This window comes from Crocuta crocuta, unplaced genomic scaffold, assembly GCF_008692635.1.
Source record: "Crocuta crocuta isolate KB4526 unplaced genomic scaffold, BGI_CrCroc_1.0 scaffold130, whole genome shotgun sequence".
Taxonomy (NCBI): Eukaryota; Metazoa; Chordata; class Mammalia; order Carnivora; family Hyaenidae; genus Crocuta; species Crocuta crocuta.
Window position 1 is genome coordinate 10,503,908 of NW_027527920.1, and position 26,587 is coordinate 10,530,494.

At 41.0% G+C, this 26,587-nt stretch overlaps 2 protein-coding genes across 7 annotated transcripts in view; one reads left to right on the forward strand and one right to left on the reverse strand.

Annotated features, from left to right (window-relative positions):
- The window catches only part of CA12 (carbonic anhydrase 12), a gene marked incomplete at its 5' end in the record, with an annotated part of 51,775 nt that extends 48,231 nt beyond the window's left edge, over nucleotides 1–3,544 (forward strand). The window contains 2 exons of the mRNA XM_077745304.1: nucleotides 256–343; nucleotides 1,065–3,544. Coding sequence (XP_077601430.1) covers nucleotides 256–343; nucleotides 1,065–1,137 — 161 coding nt within the window. The remainder of the gene's footprint in view (nucleotides 1–255; nucleotides 344–1,064) is intronic.
- Nucleotides 1–26,587, reverse strand: part of APH1B (aph-1B gamma-secretase subunit) — an 82,310-nt gene that overhangs the window by 27,654 nt on the left and 28,069 nt on the right. For 3 of the 6 annotated variants that reach the window (XM_077747596.1, XM_077747604.1, XM_077747615.1), the window contains exon 6: nucleotides 17,179–17,373. In XM_077747596.1, coding sequence (XP_077603722.1) covers nucleotides 17,206–17,373 — 168 coding nt within the window. In that variant the 3' untranslated portion in view covers nucleotides 17,179–17,205. Of the gene's footprint in view, nucleotides 1–12,793; nucleotides 12,840–13,825; nucleotides 17,374–26,587 lie in introns of those variants that run through there. The other 3 variants (XM_077747633.1, XM_077747589.1, XM_077747624.1) reach the window with 2 other exon arrangements.

Here is a 26,587-nt window from a genome sequence, read left to right on the forward strand (position 1 = left end):
TTAAACAAGCTCTTCAGATGATCCTGGTACAAGTTTGAGAACCCTTGAAGAGTCACTACAGCTTGCAAATGGCTCCCCCTAAATGCTCCAGCCAGTTCTGCTGATCCAAAGACCAGAACCTGAGAACACAAGTGGGGAAATTACACCTTCCTGTGGCAGATTATACAGCTGCCACATGACTTCACATCCGTGTGCCACAGGGTGAGACGCAGGGGATGGGAGGAAGGTAATGTGTGTTCATTGCCTCTTCACCAGGCATCATCCTTTCAGTGGCCCTGGCTGGCGTTCTTGGCATCTGTGTTGTCCTGGCAGTGTCCATTTGGCTTTTCAGAAGAAAGAAGAGGTGAGCTGGTTTGGGTTCAAAATGAACCTTCTTTGTCCATGTGGATTGGTCTGTCTGGGAAGGTGGCCTGCGGAATGAAGAGCCCCTGTCACCTGTACCAAGACTTATCCTACGAGTGCTGTTTCCAAAAGACCATTGCCCCTGGCATCCTCTGCATGAGATGCTGGTCATTCAGGGATCGTTAAGCTCAGAGCTGGAGGTGTGTCTACCAGCCCCGCTGCAATGGCTCATGCCGGAGACAAACCTCTTGATTAGTGGGGGAAGGAGGTCCCATTTGCCCACACACAGGCTGCAAGGCTATCTTCTTTCTAACATCTGTATATCTGATTTTTCTTCTCTGAACCCAAAAAGAAACATGAAGGAAAACCTGATTTATCACTCACATTAGCTATCAATGCCCTTTGCTCATGTTTTTATCGTCGTGTTTGGTTTTTAGAAAATCTATTTTTTCTGGCATTTGTAACAAAAGTTTCCAGGAACTCTGTTATACAAAGGTTTGAAGTCGGGGTAGTAATGAGATCTTCAAAGTGCAGGTCTAGTATTGTTAGCTGCTAATGCTTTATTTGGGGGCATTCCTCCCAAGAGTGACAGAACTGGGGAAAGGTCCCTAAAAAAGGAATCTGACCCCTAAAATTCATCTTATTTCATAGCTGAGTCAGGTTTCCTCTCTGCCTGTCTCTTCTCTTTAACTGAAAGTAAATGTATGTTCTTCCTGTTCCAGTAGCAAAAAAGGTGACAACAAAGGAGTCATTTACAAACCGGCCATCAAGAAGGAGACCGAAGCCCATGCCTGAGGCCTCAGAACCCCTGGGCATATCCGAGGAAGGACTTCGTTTTGGACACTACACACTGTGGCTCCCGAGACACTTGAAATACCTGAGGGTTCTCTGAAGCACAGCCCACAAACACTCCAGGCCCATGGGGGGCTTCCTGGTGGGTGCCCTGCCAACCTGAGGCCACGGCCACCGGCCAGTGCGATATATGGATGGGAAGAACTCACCAAGGAGGCAGGAACTCTGAGTCTGCTTCAGCTGGGTGGACCACAAGTTGTCTGGATTCTGGGGGCACAAGCCAAGTCACTCACTGGGGGCTGTTAGTGGTCGTGAAAGACTTTTATCCAGGGATTCATCTGAATGTGATTTCAAGGATCCTGGAAATCCTGCTTCTTGACGAAGCTTTCAGACCTGGATGTGCACTCTTTGCTTAGGATTTGCTTTCAGGACTCAAGTTTCTTTCCTCAGGGAAGGGGTTATTGCTCTCCTCTGATTTCCTTCTGCTATGACAAAACCTTTGGTCTGAACTTACAATTGGGAGGAAGAATGTTACAGGAAGGGTCAAGGTATCAGAGACAAGAGAAAACAAGAGCTATTCTTTGAAACACAATAGAGGCATTTCCAAAGTCCTGTACTTTGGTTCAAAGGCACTAAAGGGACCTGAGAGGGTGAGAATGAGAAGACACCTAAGGTCTGGAGGAACCTCACTTTGCAGTCAGAACTGGAGCCAGAAGTTGTCTGTCAAGAGCCCTAGGTGTGAGAAGGACAGAATATTGAGGCCAGGGTCAACCTCCTGTCAGCAGGGCAGTTACGCTCTGTACTCTACACTTTAAACATGATTAGGCCATTCCTCGAAAATGTGTTGTTGTTTTCTCTCTCCTAGCCATGAGTTCTGAGATGACTCAAACTGCTTTTGAATCTAGAGGAAACAGGTAGAAGCAAAATGACTCAAGAGCTTTGTCTCTTTTGCCCAAAGAGACCACTTATGTGGTGTCTCTAGTGCCTTTCTGGAATTGGGACTTACCTACTTCTCTGACTTTGGGGATACCGAGTCGAAGCCTGGTTAAAACCTATTTTCAAGCTAAGAAAGCAGGAAGTTATCTGTGCAGGGTAGGGGCACTATGATATTTAGGGACCAATAATAATGGAATGTTACAAAGATTCTTCATGGTCTTCCCCCAAGTCATGGGCAGTTTCTGAAAAGACAGAGCTCTTTTCCTAGATGTAAGAGCCCCATGGAGATCAGTTAGCCCCTGACTGAAGGAGCCTCCAGCACCAACTCTCGTGGCCAGCACCTTGCAGTTCCCAGAGGACTTTCTGATTCCTGGTTTCATTGTTATTTTTCCTACTCCTCCTCCCTCTGACTCTGAGAAGTCTTCTCCCTTCTCTACTGTCATGACTTTTTGTAGTGATGGTCACCCCCATGGCTTTGTAGCCAGTCTAGGACACTCAGATGTGTGTGTATGAGAACTTTGACAGGTTTGGAGCCTGGGGTGGCATCCCAGCCTTGCCATTAGCATGCCTGATGCTGGTCAAATGACAGCAGGGACAGCCCTCATGACAGAGCAATGTGACTTAGGGGATGCTTTCTTGGCTTTGGCCCAAAGTTGCCAATCAGAAACCAACATAAACCACTCCAGAACCATGGGGCTCTTTACCTTTTATGAACAATTTTGTAAGAGAACAAAGAGATCATCGTACCTGGCACAACAGCTGCTCAAACAAAGGGAGATCTACTGAGCTATGAAAACTGGCATTCCCCCTGCCCTGTAGCTGAGAAAAAGCAAAGCCAGGGAGGCAGGCAGGAGGCTCCAAGAATCAACACTGTCAACTTCTATGTGAATCATTATGGGACTCGTGAGGACCCAGCACCTTTGGAATTGGGAAGCCTTTCTTCAGGTTCTCCCTCATTCCTACTACAGGAAACCAGCCACTGGTGTGTGACACTCCTCTGCCTCACACGAACCCAGTGGAGGGCCCAGGTGCTGTGCTGGATGCACAGCAGGTAGAGATCACAAAACAAGGCCCAGACTGGGAAAAGGACACAGGGAACGCCCTGGGTTATTTGCTTCTCACTAACGGGATAGCTTGAGTCTCTGTGTTCTGATTCTTTAGTACCATCTGGTAAAAATAGTAACAACTTATACCTGTTTCCTTAAGAGACATTCTAGGATTTTCCTGCACTGACTATTAATTAATCCTATTTTGAGTTCTAGATTCCTCCCTCCTCGCTAAACTCTCTAAAGGCCTCCTGAGCACTGCTGGGGAGCACAGGGGTCTGCAGCACCCTTCCATCCCTGTGCCACGGATGGATCACAGGCCGCTGTGATGGTCTGTTTAGCACCTCTGTATTTATTGTTAAGAATGATTGTAATGAAGAAATAAACTATAAATATGAGAAATTATAAATAAAATGTTTTTCACATGACACTGATTTCTTGGAGGTGAGGCTAAAGCATTACTGTTGGCAAAGCACTTTATAGTTCCTGGTCTATGGTGACAGGTAGTAACTGATCATAATGATGTCACTTGCATCCAGGTCTTAGAACCTGACTGCAAAGGAAAACACACCAATGTACCTAATCATTGTACTGAGGACAGAGGCCTATGGTGTGTTCATTGAAGACCTAGGATCACATAGCTGCTTAGGGAGTACAGCTGGGAAGTCTAGAAAAATTAGGGAAAGGCTCAGAGAGAAGGGGGTACCTGAGCTGGCCCTTATAGAATATGTCAAATTTGAACAAATGGATGGAAAGAGAGAGGCATTCCTAACCAAAGTGACATGAATACAGACATGGGTCCTAGTAGGTACTGCACTTAGTAGGTTGGTAGCCTCTTTAGGTTGCCTGTTAACTACTCTGGATTTTTTTTCAAAACATGCTATCATCTTCCATATGATTTTTATCTAAATCCAGATTTCATATTCTGGTTTGCTAAAAGAGGCAAACAGGCATGATCATTGTTTGCGTTATTTAGAAAAGCTTCCAATCTTCACTTCGGTTGCCCAAGGATGGAAATAGATGAACTGTCCATGGGTAATTTTTCCAGTAGGTGATAAAACAGTGGACCCAGCTTCAGAATAGAAACATTATAAACCCCTCCAGGTTCTGATGGTCTCTTCAGTCAGAACACAGGGAATTCTTGTTTGCCCCCTTGAGCATCCTTCTGGGGTGAGGACAGGTGAAGCAAGGCACACACAGAGTGCCTGTGACTCTCATTCCCATCGGGGCTGGGACAACAGGGAAGGGGAGGCTGGAGTGAGCCAGAGAAATCATCTCCCTCGTCTCTACATAGCCTCTCTTCCCATTCCCTGAACTCAAGATTCATCAGGGGATGATCAGGGATGTGAAGGCAAGAGCCATGGGCTGGCGGGTGACACTCAAGTCCGTCTTCAGGTTGGCCATTACCTCCTCTTGTAAATCCAGCACACAGTCCAAGAGAACATAAGACAATATAATGCAAGACACGAGAACATTCACAGTAGCCACACCTCCCAAAAGGAAAAAAATAGTGGATCCAACATACTACACTTTGTAATTGATATTTTGATATGAGGTATTTTCACTCTTTTGTTCTGTAGTAAGTCTTTGAAACCTAGTGTGTATTTTTACATTTATAGCACCTCTTGACTCAGATGCTACATTTTCATTGAAAATATTTGATCTGTATTTAGATTTCACAAAACTACAGTTGAAAAAGCAGATTCACATGCCAGGAGTTGCTCAAAACACACTTAAAAGTTTTCCAAATAACTGAATCAATTATCAGCTTTTAAATTTAAGTTGATTGAAGTAAAATAAATCAGGGGCACCTGGGTGGCTTAGATCATGATCCTGTGGTTGGAGAGTTCGAGCCCTGTAATAGGCTCTCTGCTGTCAGCAGAGCCAGCCTCAGAACCTCTGTTTCTTTCCCTCCTTTCCCCACTTGCTCTCTTTTCTCTCCCCCCCCTTTCTCTCTCTCTCAAAAATAAACATTCTTTAAAAAAGGAAAATAAATCAAGTTTTTTTCTCAGTTTCATTTGACACATCCTAAGTGCTCAGCAGCCACATGTGGCCAGAGGCCAGCACAGCCACTGTGCACGTATGGACTGCTAACCTCCTTTGACATACCCTCTGCAACACTTAAACCTAGAGGGCTTTCATGGAAAAAATCAACTCAAGAACAGAGTTGTGAGGGGCAAAGAATGAAGGATGAGAGATAGAGGATGGGGGAATCCGGGCGGGTGGATAGGGAGGATGTTAGAAAAGAGGGCAGAGAGGAAATCAGGCCAAGGTGAACAAAGCAGCAGGCCTTAGGCAGAGATCCCCTTTCCCTCACACCTCTTCCTGTAGTTCCATGGGGCTTCCCAGCCCTCCTCACCTTGGCAGTGATCCTTGGCCAGGCCCTGGGGTGCAGGGGCTCAGTAGTGACTCGACCTAGGGCATTCTGGTGCCTTTGCAGGAGCTTGGAGCTATACGCACAAGGATGCCTGGTTAACTTGTTAGGGGACCCTGCTGCAGGAGCCAAGTGCCAGGGGCTAACTCCCTCCTTTCATTTTATAACGACTGGGCAGGGATAAGGCCACAGTGCCTTGTAATACAGGATTATCCACCATAAACGAATTACTGCAACTGGGTCAGCATACTGTTATGACTGCAGGTCAACCAGGGAGGCTTCAGTAAGTCTCCCACCTGTATCTCCTAGACTGAATGGACCTTCACTCCATTAACCCACAACCCAGGGAAAGAGGAAACACTGTCCTTATAAGTAGGAAACCAAACCAGAGCTCTTGCCCTGGGCTACGTTAAGGTCACACAGCTCAGGCAGCTCTAGGATCTGCAGTGACAGTATGAGTCTGCCCTTCGCAGCTCCAGTGACATGAAAACACCTTCTTATAATAGAATTTACTATGCTTATCTCAATCATGCCACAACCTCGTAAAGTCCCAAAGGCTAAAGGCACTAAAGGCATTTGTGCCAACAATTTCTGGAAAGTCAACAACAACCTCCTGCCTCCACTCTGCTTGGTCATATTAAACCCTGGCCTCTGTTCAGGAAAAGTCGGTCCAAAGATTGCCAACTGCAAGTAGAGAAAGGAGTCAGCTCAGCTCCTGGGATGTAACCCCCACCTCTTACTTCAGCAAACCAAATGTGTCCCAAGGATACATTCATTGCACTTTCTCTATATTCCAAAGGCCAAACTGGAGAGAAGGAATAAATACACAGATGTGTGCACGTGCACATGAGCACACAAGCACACACTCTATAATTCCATTTGTATAAAATTCTTAAAAACTGCAAAATAAACTACAGTGATAGCAGATCAGTGGTCGCCTAGGGATGAGACGGGTAGAAGGGGGGGGAGGAAGGGATTACAAAGGGGTACCATAAATTGGTGAGGTGATGGATATGTTCATTATCCTGTTTGTGGTAATAGTTTCTCTGTATAGGTCAAGACTGTTCAAATTTTACACTTTAAATACGTGTCATTTATCTTACACCAATTATTCTTCAATAAAATTGTAAAAAAAAAAAAAAACCCACAAAAACAATAAAAGCACCTACACAAAGCCAAATGTCACCCTGCCCTGTCTTGGCATTTCCATTGAGAGCTTATCCTCCTGGCCCATCTAGAAGAAGCCTGGCCAGGGCTGGGACCTTCCCTGGGACCCACCCTGTGGGTGGGAGCCCAAGAAGTGTGCTCCTTATTCACATGGTCAGGTATGACCTCTTGATACTGTAAGTCAAAGTCATTATTTCTGCTTGAGTTCACCAGTTTCAAATATTAACTTTTAATTACCTGCAATGAAGACAACAAACACAGGGCTATAGGTTCAAGGACAGACTCTACAGGAATTCTGTGTCAGTGATGTAGTAGACTCTGTCATTACTAGCTTCTCAGCAAGAAGTAAAGACTCTCCTGGTGAGGCAGGTAGCTTGCTGAAACTAGTTTCCCAAGCTACCTAGACATCCAACAACAGATCTCATGCATCATAGTTTCCTTCCTTCCAAACCACCCAACACATAAACATATGAAAAGTTTTCCTGGGGTGACTGGTGGCTCAGTCAGTTAAGTGTCCAACTTTGGCTCAGGTCATGATCTCACGGCCTGTGAGTCTCTGCCCTCCCTGGCTTATGCTCTCTCTCAAAAATAAACATTTGAAAATTTTTTTTTTTTAAAGAAAAGTTTTCCTAAATAAGGTATAATCTTCCATTGAGAACAAGTATGCTTTGGAGCTTATCACTTTCTCTTAGCCACTGGGTGAAATCTGGATTAATCTTCTGCGATACTGTGATGTAATAATAAATATGTGTTTGGTCTTTGTCCCCAGCTCCTGGTACAGAGAGCCCAAATGTTATTCATAATAAGCCCTTTCAAGCCATACCTAAGATTATGCTAAAGAGGTGATGTTTGGAGGATAGGATGCTGGTTGCCAGAGGAACCAGTCAAGTGATTAGAGGGTTAGAATTTGCAGCCCTACCTGCCCTCCCCTGCCGACCTCCAGGGAAATACTGAGAATTGAGTTCAGTCACCAATAGCCAATGACTTAATCAATCACACCTATATGATGGGACCTCCACAGAAACTCTAAACAAAGGCGTCAGAGACCTTCCAACCATGAAGGTACTGGGAGGGTAGTACACCCAGAGAGGGCATGGAAGCTCTGTGCCCTTCCCCATGCTTTGACCTAAGTACCTCTCTTTATCTGGCTGTTCATCTGTATTCTTTGTAATATCCTTTATAAGAAGGCAGTAAATATAAGTAATTGTTTCCCTGAGTTTTGTGAGCTGTTCCAGCACATTATCAGACCTGAGAGGGAGCCATGGAAAGTCACAATTTATAGCCGTTGGTCAGAAGTACAAGTGACAATCTGGGACTTACAACTGGTGTCTGAAGTGGGGACAGTCTTGTGGGATTGAGCCTTTTAACCTGTAGGGTCTGTACTAACTCTGGGGAGTTAGTGTCAGAAACAAGTTAAATTGTAGAACACCTACTCAGTGTCCACTGAGAACTGGAGAAGTGCTTCGTGTGGAAAAACTCACATTTTGTCAGAACAGCATTTTCCTCAATCTCTCTTCTATCATTCAAAGTAACTTCCATCTGACTTCCTTTCTCATACCTCCTTATTCAAAAGCAAAAATTTAATGAATAACTACTATCTGCTAAGCACAGATTAACTGATGGAGATTCAAACATGGTTTAGATAGGGTTTGTATATTCAGGGATAAATGGTATCACAATCTCATTTGGGGAAGCAAGCAGAAACCACTAAATATAATATATAAAGAATAATATGAAAAGAATAATACGTACTTATCAACAAAAGAACAGATAAACAAATTGAGTATCCAAAAGATGGAATGTTATTCAGCATAAAGTTTAAATTACTGATATACACAAAACATGGATGAATCTCAGAAAATCACGTTGGAGGAAAGAAGTCAGACAAGAAAGAGTACAGTTAGTGTTATTCCATTTAGATGAAGTTCAAAACAAGTGAAACGAATCTATGGTGATACAAGTTGGAACTGGCAATTACCTCTGCAGAAAGTGGGGTGAATTGACCAGAAAGGAGCATGAGGAAAGCATCGGGGGAAGGCAATGTTCTATATCTTGATAGATGTGGTGTTTACCAAATAGGCATATCCATTTGTCAAAACCCAGCCAACTGTATACTTTAAATCTGTGCATTTTATCATATGTAAATTACGGTACGTACGGTAAAGTACGGTTAACCGACTAAGCCACCCAGGCGCCCCCATCCTCATTCTTTTTAATGGCTATCAAATATTCTGCTCCTTGAGGCAAAGCTGTACTGACAGACTTTGCAAATTCTTTACCGTTACACTACTACCCCAAGATCCTTTTGCACTTGGATATATTTTAATAGGAATATTAATTCCTTCTCAGAAAAGGAATTGCTGGCTCAAAATATGTAGATCTCAACATTTTATAGATATAATAAATTTTGCTAAATTATCACCCAAAAGGCTGTATTAATTTGCTTTCTCACCACATGCTGTTTCCACCATATGTTCAACCATCCTTGATATTATCAATCTTTTTCACCTTTGACAATCTGAGAAACCTAAAAATTATTTTGTATTCTTTTATTATTAATAGTTTAGCATTTACTTATGTTTGTTGGCTATTACATTTACATACTATCTGTGAATTATCTGTTTATGTCCTTTGATCACTTCACTAAATCAGTCGTCTTTTTTTATTTATAAAAGAGTCTTATATATTATAGGCAGCAATTCTTTGTAATATATGCCAAAGATATTTCTCCTAGTCTTCTTTCTTAGGGTATCTTTTGCTGTTTTAAATTTTATGCAGTCAAATCCATTTTTTCCCTTTGTGATTTACAGTAAAAAAATGGAGTTTAGATCTTGTCAAAAGCTTTATCTGCTGATACGATCATATGTTTGTTTTAGTCTGTTAACTTGGTGAACTGAATGGTATTTGTATGTTAAACTAATTTTGTGTTATTGGGATAAACTCCATTTGGTCACATGCATTTTATCTTTTATGTATTACTGGATTCAATCTGCCAAAACATTGTTGAGGAATTTTACATGTTTATACATGATAGATACTGGTCTGTAGTTCTGTTTTTATTTTTGTTTTCCTTTATAATACCTTTGTCCGGTTTTGTTATCAAAATAATGCTTGGCAATGCTCATAGAATGAACTAGAAGGCGTGCCATCTCTTCTATTTTCTAGAACAGTTTGTGCAGAATTGTATCTTTTCCTTCTCCTTTTTTCTTTCTGTTTGGTAGAATTCTCCAATGAAGACTTCTAAGAATTTCACTCATGAAAACTACAAATTCAATTTCTTTAATAGACAGAGGGGATATCTGGTTAGCTCCAACATGTAAAGAGCTTGGAAGTTGTCACTCCCATTCTCACAACAAGAAAACACTCAACAAATTAAAAATCAATAAGGTCTTGCACTTCTTAGAGAACTGAGTCTCAGGACAAGCCATCACCCTGAAATCTGGGGAGACAGGGGAATCCAGAGTCATAATTGAGGGAGCCATAAATAGGTAGGGACATTTAAATGCTAATTTTAACAAACTGCTGGAGTCTGATGTGGAGTAGCATAATAGTGAGAAATTCCTAAGAGTAGCATACAATCCTAAGAGCTCACATTTTTATAGGTTTTACCTGTAGGAACACGACCAGAACCTCATAAGTCCATCCCTTATGGCTCAGGCAGGGAAAGGGTAAGTGCAAATACTGTATTATGCCCAGTGTTCTCCATAACAAAGACTGACTGTCCACAGAAAAAGACCTTCTAAGAGCCTTGTCCAACCTGGGAGGAAGGCATTTCTCCCATTCTAGCCCTCTTTGGCTTTCTTATCTTACCTAAGAGGTAAAAAGCTAAGAGACACTTAGTCTAAGGATGCATGCCCACTACAAAGCTGAAATTTAATCTTAAGATTATAAGACACCTTCTTTCTCTTACGTCTTACTGTCACACCAATAGGTTTCCAATAGAATAACAGTGGATTATAGCTGAAAGAGCTGTAAAACAGAGACTTTCTTTGACGTGAAACATATAAAGAAGCCCAAAGTCAAGAGGGGAGACAAAACAAGGACACTAGAGAAATCTGAAGACTCTGGTACCTAGAGCTGCAACAAACATTAAATACAGTCCAACTTTTGCTCAGATTAACATAAAATTTACACTAAAAGCCTATTTCAGTTCCTGTTACTCAATATATGATCTCCAGGTTTAATAAATAATTATAAGTCATGTTAAGAAGAAAAAACATAGGGGCGCCTGGGTGGCTTAGTCGGTTAAGCGTCCGACTTTCGCTTAGGTCATGATCTTGCGGTTCGTGGGTTCGAGCCCCGCGTCGGGCTCTGTGCTGACTGCCAGCTCAGAGCCTGGAGCCTGTTTCAGAGTCTGTGATTCCCTCTCTCTCTGACCCTCCCCTGCTCACGCTGTCTCTCTCTCTCCTAGAAATAAATAAAACACTTAAAAAAATAGATTAAAAAAAAAGAAGAAAAAACATAGTCTGGAGAGATATTCAGATTTTAAATTTCTTCTTGAGTTTTTAAAGGTAATTGTCTATTTCATCTAAGTGTTTAATTTACTGGCATTAAGTTGTTTATAATTTTCCATTTTATTTAATACATGTAGGATCTGTAGTGATATTCATAACTGGTACCCTCTTTTTTCCTTATCAATCTGGCCAGAGTTTTATCAATTTTATTGATACTCTCAAAGAACCAGATTTTTGTTTCATTGAAATTCTTCACTGTTTTTCTGCTCTTTGATTTTTGCTACTCTTTTGCTACTCATTTCCTTTCTTCTGCTTATTTTAGCTTTAGTTTGCTCCTCTTTTTCTAGTTTCTAAAAAAAAAAGCTTGGGGCACCTGGGTGGCTGAGTCGGTTAAGCATCCGACTTCAGCTCATGATCTCACAGTCTTGTGAGTTTGAGCCCTGCACTGGGCTCTGTGCTGACAGCTCGGAGCCTGGAGCCTGCTTCAGATTCTTTGTCTCCTTCTCCCTCTGCCCCTTCCCTGCTCATACTCTGTCTCAATCTCTCAAATTAATAATAATAATAATAATATTTAAAAAAAAACAAGAAAAAAGAAAAAGAAAACAAGAAAAAAACATTTTGACTTATCTAAGCATTTAATACTAAAAATTTCACTCTACTCCTTCTTCAGTTACTTTGCTTTGGCAACTGTCCTCCCCATGTTCTGCATCAATTTTTCTCTTTCCACTAAATAATTCCCATCTTCATACAAACATGTTGTTATAATGAGAAATGATGGGGGCAGAAGGGAGGAAAAACACCCTCTGTGGCGCCCTCATAATCCTCAGGCTATCATCCCATTCTCCTACTAGAATTATAATGGTTGTCTGTACTCAATATGCTGTGTCGATGTCGTTATCACCCAATATTTATAATCCACTCCTGTTAGGTGTTCATCCATACACTGAAATTCCATCTCTCCATGTGTAATGATCAATTCTCACTCATCTTACTCATTATTCAACAGTACGTGATATACTTTCCCCTCTCAGGCCACCACATTCTCCTGGTTTTCCTTTCTTTTTCAGTTGACAACTCTACTTCCCTTTTTCCAAACTCTCAGCTGGAGTTCCCCAGGGTTCAGCCCTCAGTCCCACTTTTCCCCCTCTCCCCCTGGATCTACACCCGTTACCCAGGTGCCTTTCATCTACCACTAAAATTGCAAGTATCATGCACTCAAGCTATTCTATATTATTTCATAATTGGTAGCACATTTTTTAGTTGCCTTAAAGTAATATGTGTTCTCATCTGTGCAGTGAGATTATATGTTCCCAGAAGACAAAGATCTCCACCATCTTGTTCTTTTCCATCTTTTTAAAGTATCTAATACAGCGTTCTCTGCATGCTAGGCCCTGATGAAACACTACAAACTCCACCTCTGATTTTGTTCAAGCACTGAAAAATGAATGATTTAATATAAAGTCGAAAAAGGATTTATAGTGATCCACACTTATGCAACATGTACCTTCTAGTATTGAGTCTTGAAGCCAGGACCTGCTCAGGGCTCATAATTACGATCACCTTAGAATGTGTCAAGTCCCCAATTCTTTTACTAAGACTGAATCCATAAGCCAGTTAAGTGGCTCTTTCTCTTCAGCATTTTCAATGAGGTGAAGATAAAATATGTACTTCTTTCCATTGGAGGTTTCTGATCTGCTGAGGCTCATCACAGGGAAATCCTTATTCCAACTAAATATCAAACAAACAACAATTAAACTAGGGCCACAGTTTCAGTGGGGAAGGGCCAAAAAACTGTACATAAATCTGAACTATTACCTAAAAAATACACATCGCTTCCACTGGCATACAAATTGGGACCAAAAAGCTCTTGGTCCCTGAAGTTATTTCACTGAGCAACACAGTCAACATAAACCTGGAGCAGCCTCCTTTCAAACCAGCGAGAACTGGCATCACGTGGTTTGAGTTTCAGGCCATAACAATTGTCTTCATAGCCTGTCTGATGGTGAAAGCCAAGCTCAAACCCTTAGCTGCATTGTCTCCACATCAAGGGGAGAAAGACACAAAAGGACTCTGTAAGCTGCTTAGGGTCACTGGGTACTAAACGGTACTCTCCTTGTCAGACAATTCCATCTTTAGCCACTATTACATGTTGTTTTATAAATTTACTGTTTTACAATTACTTAGAGGAGAGGGGGCGCCTGGGTGGCTCAGTAGGTTGAGTGTCCAACTTAGGCTCAGGTCATGATCTCACAGTTTGGTGAGTTCAAGCCCCACATGGGGCTCCACACTGACAGTGCAGAGCCTAGCTGAGATTCTCTCTCTCTCTCTCTCTCTTTCTCTCGCTGTCTCTCTGCCCCTTCCCTGCTCATGGTCGCTTGCTCTCACTCTCACTCTCTCTCTCAAAATAAATAAATAAACTTAAAAAAAATTACGTAGAGGAGATTTTTAAAGGTGAGTTTCTACGATCTTTGAGAATAATCTTCCACTTGGTTTAGGACACCTCAAGGAACTTCTCTGCATCAAATTGTTTCTGAACGCACAGAAATGAAATAGGCCTTATGAATTTTAAGGTTCACAAAGATTTCTCTTTAAAAAGTCTCAGAACTGACCAGTCATAAACAAAAGAATATACAGCCAAGTTTTATGAGAGACAAAAACTGTAACAGATACTGAAGGATACACTACTCCAAAGAAGAGGAAACATGGGAAAAGAATAGTGCCAAACAATATTTTTATTGTTCACTGAAAAATACAGGTCTGGAAAGAGTCTATTGCATTGTGTATTGAATGCAAGGCCTGATATTACAAGGATACATGACATAACAGCATAACTTATATAAAATGATACATATTGCATACTTATATAAAACAATACATACAGTACCCACCTCTCTAAACACTAGAATTTAATAGAAGTAAAGCCTTTTATTAAATGAGAACTGTAAACACTGCAATCATAAACAAAATGCTGCAAGCAAAGCACTTTAAAATTGTTTTGCTGCGATACCTACTTTGTCCACCCGGAGTCAGGAACAGCAGGGCCTAAGAAACAGCTGGCCAACGGAAGCCAGTGCCTTCAAGGAGCTCTTCCTGGGGAGCAGGCTGCTGCCGCCCAAGACAGGCTGCCCCCCTGGCCTTCCTGGAGCCCTCAGGCCCATGACGACTGCTAATCTCTGTCTTGGGGCTACTGGGAGGTGACTACTAAGTGGCAGGAGTAGCAGCTAAGAGGAAGCTTCTGTCACGACTGCAGATACTGCACCAACTCTAAGGATAAGAACACCTAATATTTTTGATGTGAATCTACCACTCTCCGCAAACACTGAAATGTGATTTAAAATAGAAAATTCACATTGAGAACAAAACCCATTTTCTAGGCAATCTGCCATTGTCATCATTTCTTCCTTTCAGCCATGTTTTCATTAGAAGCTCTAACAGAAGCTGCTACTATGGTACGACCAGCCAAGCAGGCCCAGGATTGAAGTAACAAAACTTCTCCAGTTACCACTACTAGCTTACATGAATAAAAAATGAATACAAATTAGAGAGCAATAAAACCGATCTCTATTAATCACATGGCAAAATATTCCAGCACTGCAATAATATTCATATTCCAAGGTCAACTTGAACGATACCCACATTTCCTTCCAAACTGAGAAAGCTCTGTGTGGAGGAGAACATAAAATATCACCACCACCTCCTCCTCTCCAAATACTATCAGGGCTCAGAAGGCTCATCATAGATAACAAATGTTTAAAGAAAAAAAAAAAAGGCACCTCAATATATACACAGCAACAGAGGAATACTATCGTCTCCTCTCCTTCCCAGTATCCCTGGCATCAGGCAAATCAGGGCTATTTATCACAACAGTGCCTAGCTGACTATGGCAATGCTCAGTTTTTAAGAGAAATCAGGATTACAAAGTTCCCTTATTCACAGGGAATCAAAGATTATTAAATAATTTCCTTAGACAAGAGTCTTACCATCAAAGAAAAATTTCCTCTAGCCTGAGAAGTTTTTATAAGTGAGACTGTACCATATCCCAGATTCTTTACTTAATATTAAACTATTAAAGCACAGAGGATATCCTCAGAGGGCAGGAACGAGTAATATTAATATTCTCGGATTTTTCAATACTTTACAGATCAAATATCTTATCAGACTGTCCATTTAAGAGATTTGTAAGTCAAAAGTAATAACCAACTATATATTTTTCTTATTCTGTTCACCAAAGAACACCACATTCCTAAAGGAATAAAGCCCAGTTCAGTGGGCATCCTGTTTCCCTCAACTCTGCACAGTAAATTTCACTACTCAGTCTCTGTGTCCCTGACTCTTCCTGTGGCTCTGTTAGTCTAAGGAAAACCTTGTACAGAGGTGGAAACCTGCAAATTCCAGTGGAAACACTGGTATTAGTGCTGTGAGGTAAACTTTAGGGGAATAACTATAATTGCTATGGGACTGTTTACAGTCTTGCTAGAAATCCTATTTCTCTTGAATACCTAGATTGACAAATTCTAGCAATTAAAACATGGGGGGAGATTTCACGGCTAAAGACCTAGTTCACGTGAAAGGTTTGGCTCCTGGAATGACGTGTGGCTAGCCCAAAATACTGGCTACATTTCAATTTTAAACACGTTCATCATTCTTCCCCACAGTACCGTCCAATTCTTCCATCTGTCACGGCACTGGCGAGGCTCCCTCTCACTGCTGCTCCTATCTCTTTTGGGTGTTCTACTGCACATATGGGATCCATTGAGCTGATCACTTTAATGTGTAGGAAATTTTCATTTCACACCATCCGCTCCCTAAAAACCATCAACTGGGAACAATTTCTAGTTCGTAAAGGCACAATTCACTGGCATTTCCTCTTAATAAAGGAAATTAAAAGGGCTGCTTAGAAGCTGAACAAACACCTTGGGTATTCCTATAAAGGGAAAGTTCTATCTGCTACCAAAAACTGGAAGAGACATTTGCTACCTCTAAAGATTATATGAATTTTGTAAAAGCATGGATTTGGCAGTTTAGGACACATTTCCAATTTTATACTACATCACTTGGTGGGGAGGAGGAAGTGCTGGCAGTATCACAGGAGCAAATTAAAAGTGTCAACATCACTCTACTGGCTTGTTTGCCTCGTGCTCTTGAACTTTCACCAGCTCTAGTGAAGCCTGTCCCAGGGTACATCACTCAGCAACCTGCAGAACTACTCAGAGATAGTATAACGGGCTTCACCCCAACTAGCCCAACCACCAGCACTCTGCTGGTAAACACTGCCTTGGGGCACAGCTCGAGAAAAGCCTTAAACCCAGGAAAGACTTACAGAAGTTGCACCAAAATTCTTGGTTTCTAATACCTTCCCAGAAATCAGAAAATAATTGATTCTTAGGTAAAGAAACTGAACCTTCCCTCACAAACAATGTAATGCCTCAAAAAGCAAAATCCAGATTGTAAAAACTACAGAAAAAAACACAGCTTGTGAATCACTAGCTTACTTTGGCTAGATTATCATAGTAAGTCAGTGCGATTTACTATTGCATTTAGAAGCACAACCTACCATGTTCTCATACATTTAGGGAACTAGTAAAGAACATGAAAAGTTCACGGGGGTGAGAGCCCTTTAGCGTTTTGTGACTTCACAGCTTAAAAAGACAAAGGCTGAGCAGGATTTGACATTCAGAGATTTACCTGCTCAGCACAAGATGAGAGACGGCTAAACATCAGACTTTTATTCATTTATGGTATTCTCAGAAAGTTCCTATTTAGACACTGATGATTCGCAATCTGGCTGCACATCAGGGTCATCTGGGAAAAGCTTTTAAAAATGACCAAACGCCCAGACCAATTATATGTGGAGGGTGGAGCCCATATATCAATATTCTTTATGTTTCCCCAGGGGATTCGATTCTAATGTGTAGCCAGGACGTGGACATCCACTGATATATCCTTCCAGAGAGCTGTTGCATGAAGTCACATTTTATCTAGGGGGTTTTGTTTCATCTAAATACCACCAGGAAAAGGAATTTTTAGAAAAAGGCACAACTGTGCTTCCTCTAAAGACGCAGCTTACTGTGTGGCAGGTGCTGGTGCTCAGAGGTTATCTGGAACGCTGGTTGAAAAGGAGGAAGTCCTTGTCTTGGCAGAGGAGGCACAGTTTCAGGCTTCGGCAGCTGCCTCCAGCAACAAAGAACGCCCAGATGCCCATGAGTACCACAATTATATATGTTGACACCAAATTTATTCCGTAATGAGGACTTATGAAGGTCTGCAAAAGGAAAATAAAGCAGCTTGGGTAATAAGAGCAAGCTTATTAAACATGTAGAGTAACCAAAGAGAGAGGAAAATCTAGGATACTTTCAACAGCTGGGGTGCGTTTCAACAAACATGATGTATGTCGTGTATGTGGAGCACCACACAGACGGACAGAACTAACCTCGCCGACAGAAACTAACCCACAGATGTGTGCTTTACTATATTCAAATGGCAAACCTAGAGGGTAATTAGAAGTCAGCATCTAATGGAAAACCCAAGAGAAGGCACATGTTATATATTCTGGGCACAGTTTATAATAATTTCTGTGTTAACCAGCTCTTCATATTTGCAAGAAAGTAGGACACATCCACGTTGCTGTAGTACAGATCCTTAGAATTTGAGGGAACAAGAGGGCACAGGATCTCTTTTGCAGCTATGCAATTGCTGAGGGCTCCAAAAGTTTATTTAAAAAACACTGACGGAATGCCAAGAGGTACTGTGTTACCCAACAGTGAAGACCAAAGTATCTACCTGACGGAGCTTATATGCTAGTAAGAGAGGCAAGTAATGAATGAAGAAACAAATAAATAATACACATTGTGATGAATGCTAGACAGAATAATTATAATTGTGATGGTGCTAGGATAAGTAAGAACAAGGAGGTCAACTTGGGGAGGCCCTGAGGAAGTGGCACATAAAGTGAGACATACAGTTGGGAGAAGAGCCAGCCTCAGTGTAGACTGAGGGAGGGAACGACAGTAGAGCAAAGAGTCTGGGGCAGATGAGAAGCTGAGAATAGTGCTATGAATGATATGTAGGAATGGAGGGGTGACACATGAGATGAGGTCAGAGAGGAAGGCAGGGACTAGCTATGTAGCCTGTTGGTATACATTTTTCCTCAGTGCAATGGAGGGTCACAGAACAGGTTTACACAGAGGAGCTGAATGACTTGGCTTAGATGTTTAAAATAGCAGAGAAAGGATTAAAGGAGGCCATCATGAAAGTTGGGAGACTCCTTAGGAAGATTTGGCACTGGCTGATGGAATCAGGGTGGTGGCAGTAGAGATGGAGAGAGGGGGCATTATGAACACAGGACTTGCTGATGGATGGAATGTGAGGGAAAGGGGGAGGCCAAAATGACTTCCATGTTTCTGGCTTTTGGCAAATGATATGCTATTTAATTTGATGACAAAGACTTGAGGAAGTCCAAGCTTGAAAGACTAGGGGAAAGACCTTGCTTGAAATGATGGGTGAGAATCAAGTCCAATGAGGACATGCTAAGGGCAAAATGCCTGTGAGATTTCAAAGGACAGAATGTCAGGTAAGCATTAGGTATATGAGCATGGGGCTCAAGGAGAGGCCTGGGCTAGAAAGAGGAATACAAAAGCACAGTCTACAGACAGCATTTATTTAAAAAAAATTTAATATATTTTTTATTTTACTATTATCTTTTAGAGCTCTCTCTAAAAGAGAGAGAGAGAGTGTGTGTGTGTGTGAGAGAGAGAGAGAGAAAGAGAGAGAGGGAGAGACAGACAGAGAGAGGGCGCACATCTTAGGCAGGCTTCTTACCCAGTGGAGAGCCTGATATGGGGCTCAATTCCATGACCCTGGAATCATGACCTGAGCTTAAATCAAGAGTCGGACACTCAACTGACTGAGACATCCAGGCACCCCCCACAGACGGTATTTAAAGCCATGGCTCTACCCAGGGAGCTACTATAGAAGAAGGGAAAGGAGAAGTCAAGACCAAGCCCTGAGAACACTTATAAACTGGTATTTAGTATTACAGGAGCAAATTAAAAGTGTCAACACCTTTCTATTGGCTTGACTCTTATTGAAAAAGAGTCAGCAAAGGGGTCTGAGAAGAGCAAACAGTGAAGTAAAAGGAAAATCAGGACAGTGTGATGTAACAGTCAAAAGAGGAAAATGTTTCACAGAAAGGGCAGTCAACTCTTTTCAAGGCTGCTGAGATGAAAAAAAAACAAAACCCACCAATGTCCATTAGATTTAGAGAAATCGAAGTCTTTTTTGACCTTGACAAGTGTAATCTCAGAAGGGTGGTTGAGGAGCACCTGGATGGCTCAGCCTGTTAAGGCCAACTCTTGATTTTGGCTCAGGTCATGATCTCATAGCTTGTGAGTTCAAGCCCAGCATCAGGCTCTGTGCTGTAAGCTCCTTACTGCTTCGGATCCTCTGCTGTAAGCAAGCTCCTTTTCCACTTCGGATCCTCTGTCTCTCTGTCTCTGCTCCTCCCCTACTTGTGCTTACTCTCTCAAAAATAAATAAATGTTTTTAAAACATTTTTTTTCAAAGAAGAAGGTGGTTGAGCAGAAGCCACACTGGATTAGAAGTAGGAGAGGTGAAGAAGTGGAGACAAAATTAGTGGACATAACTCTCAGAAATTTTGCTGGGTTGTGAAACAGAAAAAAAAAAGGAGTGATGGCTAGAAGGGGGAAAGGCAAGAGTAGAGTTTTTTTTTTTTTTTAGAAAGATATGTCTATAATGGGGACGCTTGGGTGGCTCAGTTGGTTGAGTGTCAGACTCTTGATTTTAAGCTCAGGTCAGGATTCCAGAATCATGGGATGGAACCCTGCATCAGGCCCAGTGCTAAGGGTAGAGCGTACTTAAGATTCTCTGTCTCTCTCTTTTTCTCTCTCTCACTCTTCTGCTGCCCCACTGCCGGGCTTGTGCTCTCAGAAANGAAAAAGAAAAAGAAAAAAGGTATGTCTATGTATTGGTAAAAAGAGGGAAAAGCTGGTAGTGTGGGATAGAAGGCACCATCAGAGGAGTGAAGTCCTTAAAGGAGAGAACTGGATCTAGCACCCAGGAGGCAGGAATGGCCTTTGGAGAAGGCGGGCTACTTCCTTTACTGGGCCAGGGTAAGGTAGGGAGATGGGTTCCCAACTAACCTAGCACTCGTACATACCAAAGAAGAGGATCTGGTTGGGTCAGCTTGTCACCAAACATCTTTGCCTATCAGGGGCTTCAGGGGGAGCACCTTCGTGGCTCCTCACTGTCCTTACCCTCACTGTACCTGCACATGCTCCTACCTATCAGCTCTGGCCAGGAAAATGGGCTGACTTCGCAGGTAGTTACTTATGCAGAAAAAGTGCTTTTCTCAAGAGGCATTTGTGGGTATGGCAGGCATTGAGCTTTTTCTAGATTCTTCAGAATAATTCTTTACCTCAAATCCACTGGATTTTAACTTATTTTACAGGGTGCTAAACTCTTCTATTTCTCTTTAGTTTCTTTAAAATTTTTTTCTCTTTTAAACAATTACAAAAGCAGTATGTGACTGTTGCAGAAAATTAGAATACACAAATGAGTAAAAAAAAAAAACAAATTTTAAAACCTGAAATTCAGGTTAATATTTATTGAACAGAACACAAAAACTGAAAACCATAAAGAAAAATTGATTAAACTACATCAAAATGAGGAACTTTCGCTCATAAAAAGGACAACAGTAAGAGAATGTAAAGATAAACCATAGTGTAGGAGAAGTTATTTACGGCATGTACAACTGACAAAGACTTTTTCTTAGAGAAAATAGAAAGAACTCCTAAAAATCAAAAATACAACCCAGTAGGATTTATAGGCAGAACATCTGAACAGCCACTTCACAACGGAATTATCCAAGGGCACCTGGGTGACTCGGTTGAGTGTCTGACTTGATTTCAGCTCAGGCCATAACTTCACGGTTTGTGGGATCGAGCCCTGAGTTGGGTTCTGCGCTGACAGTACAGAGTCTGCATGGGATTCTCTATCTCCTTCTCACTCTCCCCCTCCCCCACTCAAATATGCATGCATGTTCTTTCTCTTGCCCTGGTATTACTCAAATGGCCAATAAATATGTGAAGAAATGCTTAATCTCATTAATCATTAGGGATAATGTAATTAAGACCATAATGTGATAGTACCACATACCCAGTGGGATCAGGATCCAGAGAGTGCCATACTAACTACTGGTGAGAAGCATTCACAAATTAATGGGGATGTAAGTCAATACAATTACTCTGAAAAACTGAATGGTATGAACAGTTGACACGTGTACACCCCATGATGGGCAATTCCTCTCCTAGCGCAGAGTTCCTGGGCCAGAAACTAGGAAGCTGGGTAATGTCATTTTCACCTCTCCTGTGCATGCGATACATGTGCAGGAGCACCACACTGATACACCCCAGTAGCTAAGCGGCGCCACCTAGTTGAGAACACTAGGGGTTCTCCAAACCCTGCCCAGCTGCGCCTTCCAAGCACATGCCCTAGAGGACCACCACAAGTCTCACCACTGCTTAGTGTATGGACTATAGAGTGCTTCATAGTTTGAGTTCTCAGGGAAACTGGATATAACTTCATTCAGGGTTCATTCTGTTTGCAGGTTCATCTATTCTCTCTCTCTCTTTTTGGCGTTAGTTTAAATTCTTTTTTCTCCTTTTCTTTTTCTTGGATAAACAGAAAATTTTATTTTTATTTATTTTTAATTTTTAAAATTCTTTTTACTATGTTTTTTTTCCTAAATTTTTAAACTATTTCATTTTATTCCATTTTGTTGTATACATTTTTTTTATTTTCTTAACTTTTTCTTACACTTTTTTCCTTTTCTTTCCCTTTTTCTCAATTCTATCAAGCTTCTTTCAACAACCAGACCAAAATACACCTAGGATTTAGCTTCCCTTATTTGATTTTTTGTTGCTTTTAATTTTTTAATTTTAAATTTAAATTTAATTTTATATATTTTTTTCCTTCTCCAAAGAGACATAACAAAGAAATTCACCCCAAAAGAAAGAACAGGAAGCAATGACAGCCAGGGGCTTAATAAACACAGATATAAGCAAAATGTCTGAACTAGAATTTAGAATCATGATAATAAGAGTATCAGCTGGGGTTGAAAAAAGTATAGAATCCCTTTCTGTGGAGATAAAAGGTGGAAAATCCAGCCAGGACAAAATTAAAAATGCTATAACTGAGATACAATCTCAAATAGATGCCATGGCAGCAAGGATGGACAAAGCAGAGCAGTGAATCAGTGACACAGGAGATAAAATTATGGAGAGTAACAAAGCAGAAAAAAAGAGGGAAACTAATGGAAAAGAGCACAATACAAGAGTTAGAGGACTGAGTGACTTATTAAAAAGGAGTAACATCTGAATCATAGGAGTCCTAGAAGATGAGAGAGAAAAAAGGGGTATGAGGTTTATGTGAAAAATCATAGCAGAAAACTTTCCTAATCTGGGGAGGGACACAGATATCAAAATCCAAGAAGCACAGAGAACTCTTATTAGATTCAACAAAAACCAACCATCAACAAGGCATATTATAGTCAAATTCACAAAACACTCAGGCAAGGAAAGAATTATGAAAGCAGCAAGGAGGAAAAGATCCTTAACCTAAAAGGGAAGACAGATCAGGTTCAATCCCACAGAAACTTGGGAGGCCAGAAAGGAGTGGCAGGATATATTCAATGTGCTGAATTAGAAATAAATGCAGCCAAGAATTCTTTATCCAGCAAGGCTGTCATTCAAAATAGAAGGAGAGATAAAGAGTTTCCCAGACCAACAAAAAATAAAGGAGTTTGTGATCACTAAAGCAGCCCTGCAAGAAATTTTAAGGGGGACTCTGTGAGGGAGGCCGAAAAGACAAAACAAAACAAGAAAGACCAAAAGCAACAAAGACTAGTAAGGACCAGAGAACACCACCAGAAACTCCAACTCTACACACGCCATAATGGCAATAAATTCTTATCTTTCAGTATTCACTCTAAATGTTACTGGACTAAACCAATCAAAAGACACAGGGTATCAGAATGGATAAGAAAACAAGATCCATCTATATGCTGTTTAGAAGAGACCCATTTTAGACCTAAAGACACCTTCAGATTGAAAGTAAGGGGATGGAGAACCATCTATCATGCTAACGGTCACCAAAAGAAAGCCGAGGTAGCCATACTTATATCAGACAAACGAGATTTTAAAATAAAGACTGCAACAAGAGATGAAGAAGGGCATTATATCATAATTAATGGGTTTCTCCACCAAGAAGATCTAACAATTGTAAACATTTATGCCCTCAACATGAAAGCACCAAATTTATAAATCAATCACAAACATTAAGAAACTCATTGATAATACCATAATAGTAGGGGACTTCAACACCCCACTTACACCAATGGGCAGATCATCTAAACAGAAAATCAAGAAGGAAACAATGGCTTTGAATGACACACTGGACCAGATGGATTTTGCAGATATATTCAGAACATTTCATCCTGAAGTAGAACACACATTCTTCTCCAGTGTACATGGAACAATCTCCAGAACAGATCACATACTGGGACACAAAACAGGCCTCAATAAGTACAGAGAGACTGAGATCATACCATGAGTATTTTCACAGTATGACAGGAGTTGCAGGATAAAACAATGCAAGAAATTGATTGCATTTCTATACACCAATAATGAAGAAGCGGAAAGAGAAATCAAGGGATCAATCCCATTTACAACTGCAACAAAAACCATAAAATATCTAGGAATAAACCTAATCAAAACGGTGAAAAACCTATACACTGAAAACTATAGAAAGCTTATGAAAGAAACTGAAGACACAAATGGAAAAACATCCCATGCTCATGGATTGGGAGAACAATTATTGTTAAAATGTCAATTCCACCCAAGGCAATCTACATGTTCACTGCAGTCTGTATCAAAATACCACCAGCATTCTTCACAGAGCTAGAACAAACAATCCTAAAATTTGTATGGAATCAGAAAAGACCCCAAATAGCCAAAGCAATCTTGAAAAAGAAAACTGAAGTTGGCATTATCACAATTCCAGACTTCAAGCTGTATTACAAAGCTGTAATTATCAAGACACTATGGTACTGGCACAAACACAGACACTCAGGTCAGTTGAACAGAACAGAGAACCCAGAAATGGACCCACAAACATATGGCCAACTCATCTTTGATAAAGCAAGAAAGAATATCCAATGGAATAAACACATTCTCTTCAGCAAATGGTGCTGGGAAAATTGAACAGCGACAGGCAGAAAAATGAACCTGGACCACTTTCTTACACCATACACAAATATAAACTCAAACTGGATGAAAGATCTAAACGTAAGACAGGAAGCCATCAAAATCCTAGAGGAGAGGGGCGCCTGGGTGGCTCAGTTGGTTAAGCGTCTGACTTCGGCTCAGGTCATGATCTTACAGTTCGTGGGTTCGAACCCCGTGTCGGGCTCTGTGCTGACAGCTAGCTCAGAGCCTGAAGCCTGTTTCGGATTCTGTCTCCCCCTCTCTGACTCTCCCCTGCTCATGCTGTCTCTCCTTCTCTCGCAGAAATAAATAAAACATTAAAAAAATTGTTTTAAATAGATTTTTAAAAATTAAAAAAATTTAAAAAACCAAAATCCTAGAGGAGAAAGCAGCAAAAAACTCTGACCTCAGCTGCAGCAACTTCTTACTCAACATGTCTCTGGAGGCAAGGGAAACAAAAGCAAAAATGAACTCTTGGGACCTCATCATGATAAAAAGCTTCTGCATGTCAAAGGAAACAATCAACAAAACTAAAAGGCAATTGATGGAATTGGAAAAGATATTTGCAAATGACAGATAAAGGGTTAGTATTCAAAACCTATAAAGAACTCACCAAACTCAACACCCAAAAAACAAATAATTCCGGTGAAGAAATGTGCAGAAGACATGAACACTTTTTCCAAAGAACAGACACTTTTTCCAAAGAAGACATCCAGATGGCTAATAGACACATGAAAAAATGTTCAACATCACTCATCATGAGGGAAATACAAATCAAAACCACAGTGAGATACCACCTCACACCTGCCAGAATCGATGAAATTTAACAACTCAGGCAACACGAGATGTTGGCAAGTACACGGAGAAAGAGGAACCCTTTTGCACTGCTGGTGGGAATGCAAGCTGGTGCACTTTAGAAAATAGGTTCTAGAAAATAGTATGGACATTCCCCCCAAAATTAAAAATAGAACTATCCTATGACACAGCAACTGCACTACCAGGTATTTATCCAATGGGTGTAGGTGTGTTGTTTTGAATATTTACAGCAGTGCTATCAACAATAGCCAAAGTATGGAAAGAGCCCAAATATCCATCGACTGATGAATGGATAAAGATGTGATATGTGTGTGGAGCATATGATGCGCACGTGCGCACACACACACACACACACACACACAATGGAATGTTACTTGGCAATCAAAAAGGGCGAAATCTTGCCATCTGCAACAACATGGGTGAAACTAGAATATACTATGCTAAACAAAATTAGTCACAGAAAGACAAATACCATATGACTTCACTCATATGTGGAATTTAAGATACAAAACAGATGAACATAAGGGAAGGGAAGGAAAAATAATATAAAAAGAGGAAGGAGGACAAAACCTAAGAGACTCTTAAATACAGAGAACAGGGTTGCTAGAGGGGTTTGGGGTAGGGGGATGGGCTACATGGGCAAGGGGCATTAAGGAGGACACTTGTTGGGATGAGCACTGGGTGTTATATGTATCACTGGATTCTAGTCCTGAAATCATTATTGCACTGTATGCTAACTAGCTTGGATATAAATTAAAAAATAATAAGTGAATAAATAAATCAATAAATAACTATATTANATGGAATGTTACTTGGCAATCAAAAAGGGCGAAATCTTGCCATCTGCAACAACATGGGTGAAACTAGAATATACTATGCTAAACAAAATTAGTCACAGAAAGACAAATACCATATGACTTCACTCATATGTGGAATTTAAGATACAAAACAGATGAACATAAGGGAAGGGAAGGAAAAATAATATAAAAAGAGGAAGGAGGACAAAACCTAAGAGACTCTTAAATACAGAGAACAGGGTTGCTAGAGGGGTTTGGGGTAGGGGGATGGGCTACATGGGCAAGGGGCATTAAGGAGGACACTTGTTGGGATGAGCACTGGGTGTTATATGTATCACTGGATTCTAGTCCTGAAATCATTATTGCACTGTATGCTAACTAGCTTGGATATAAATTAAAAAATAATAAGTGAATAAATAAATCAATAAATAACTATATTAAATAAAACAATGTTATCTGAGGGTAAGTGTTATAACACAGCTATGAATAAGGGCCAATGATCATGCTGAGTGTGGAATATGCACCTTTTCCAAGGAGGCTTCACATGGACTGACTACTCTTCCAAAACGACTTAGGTTAGGAG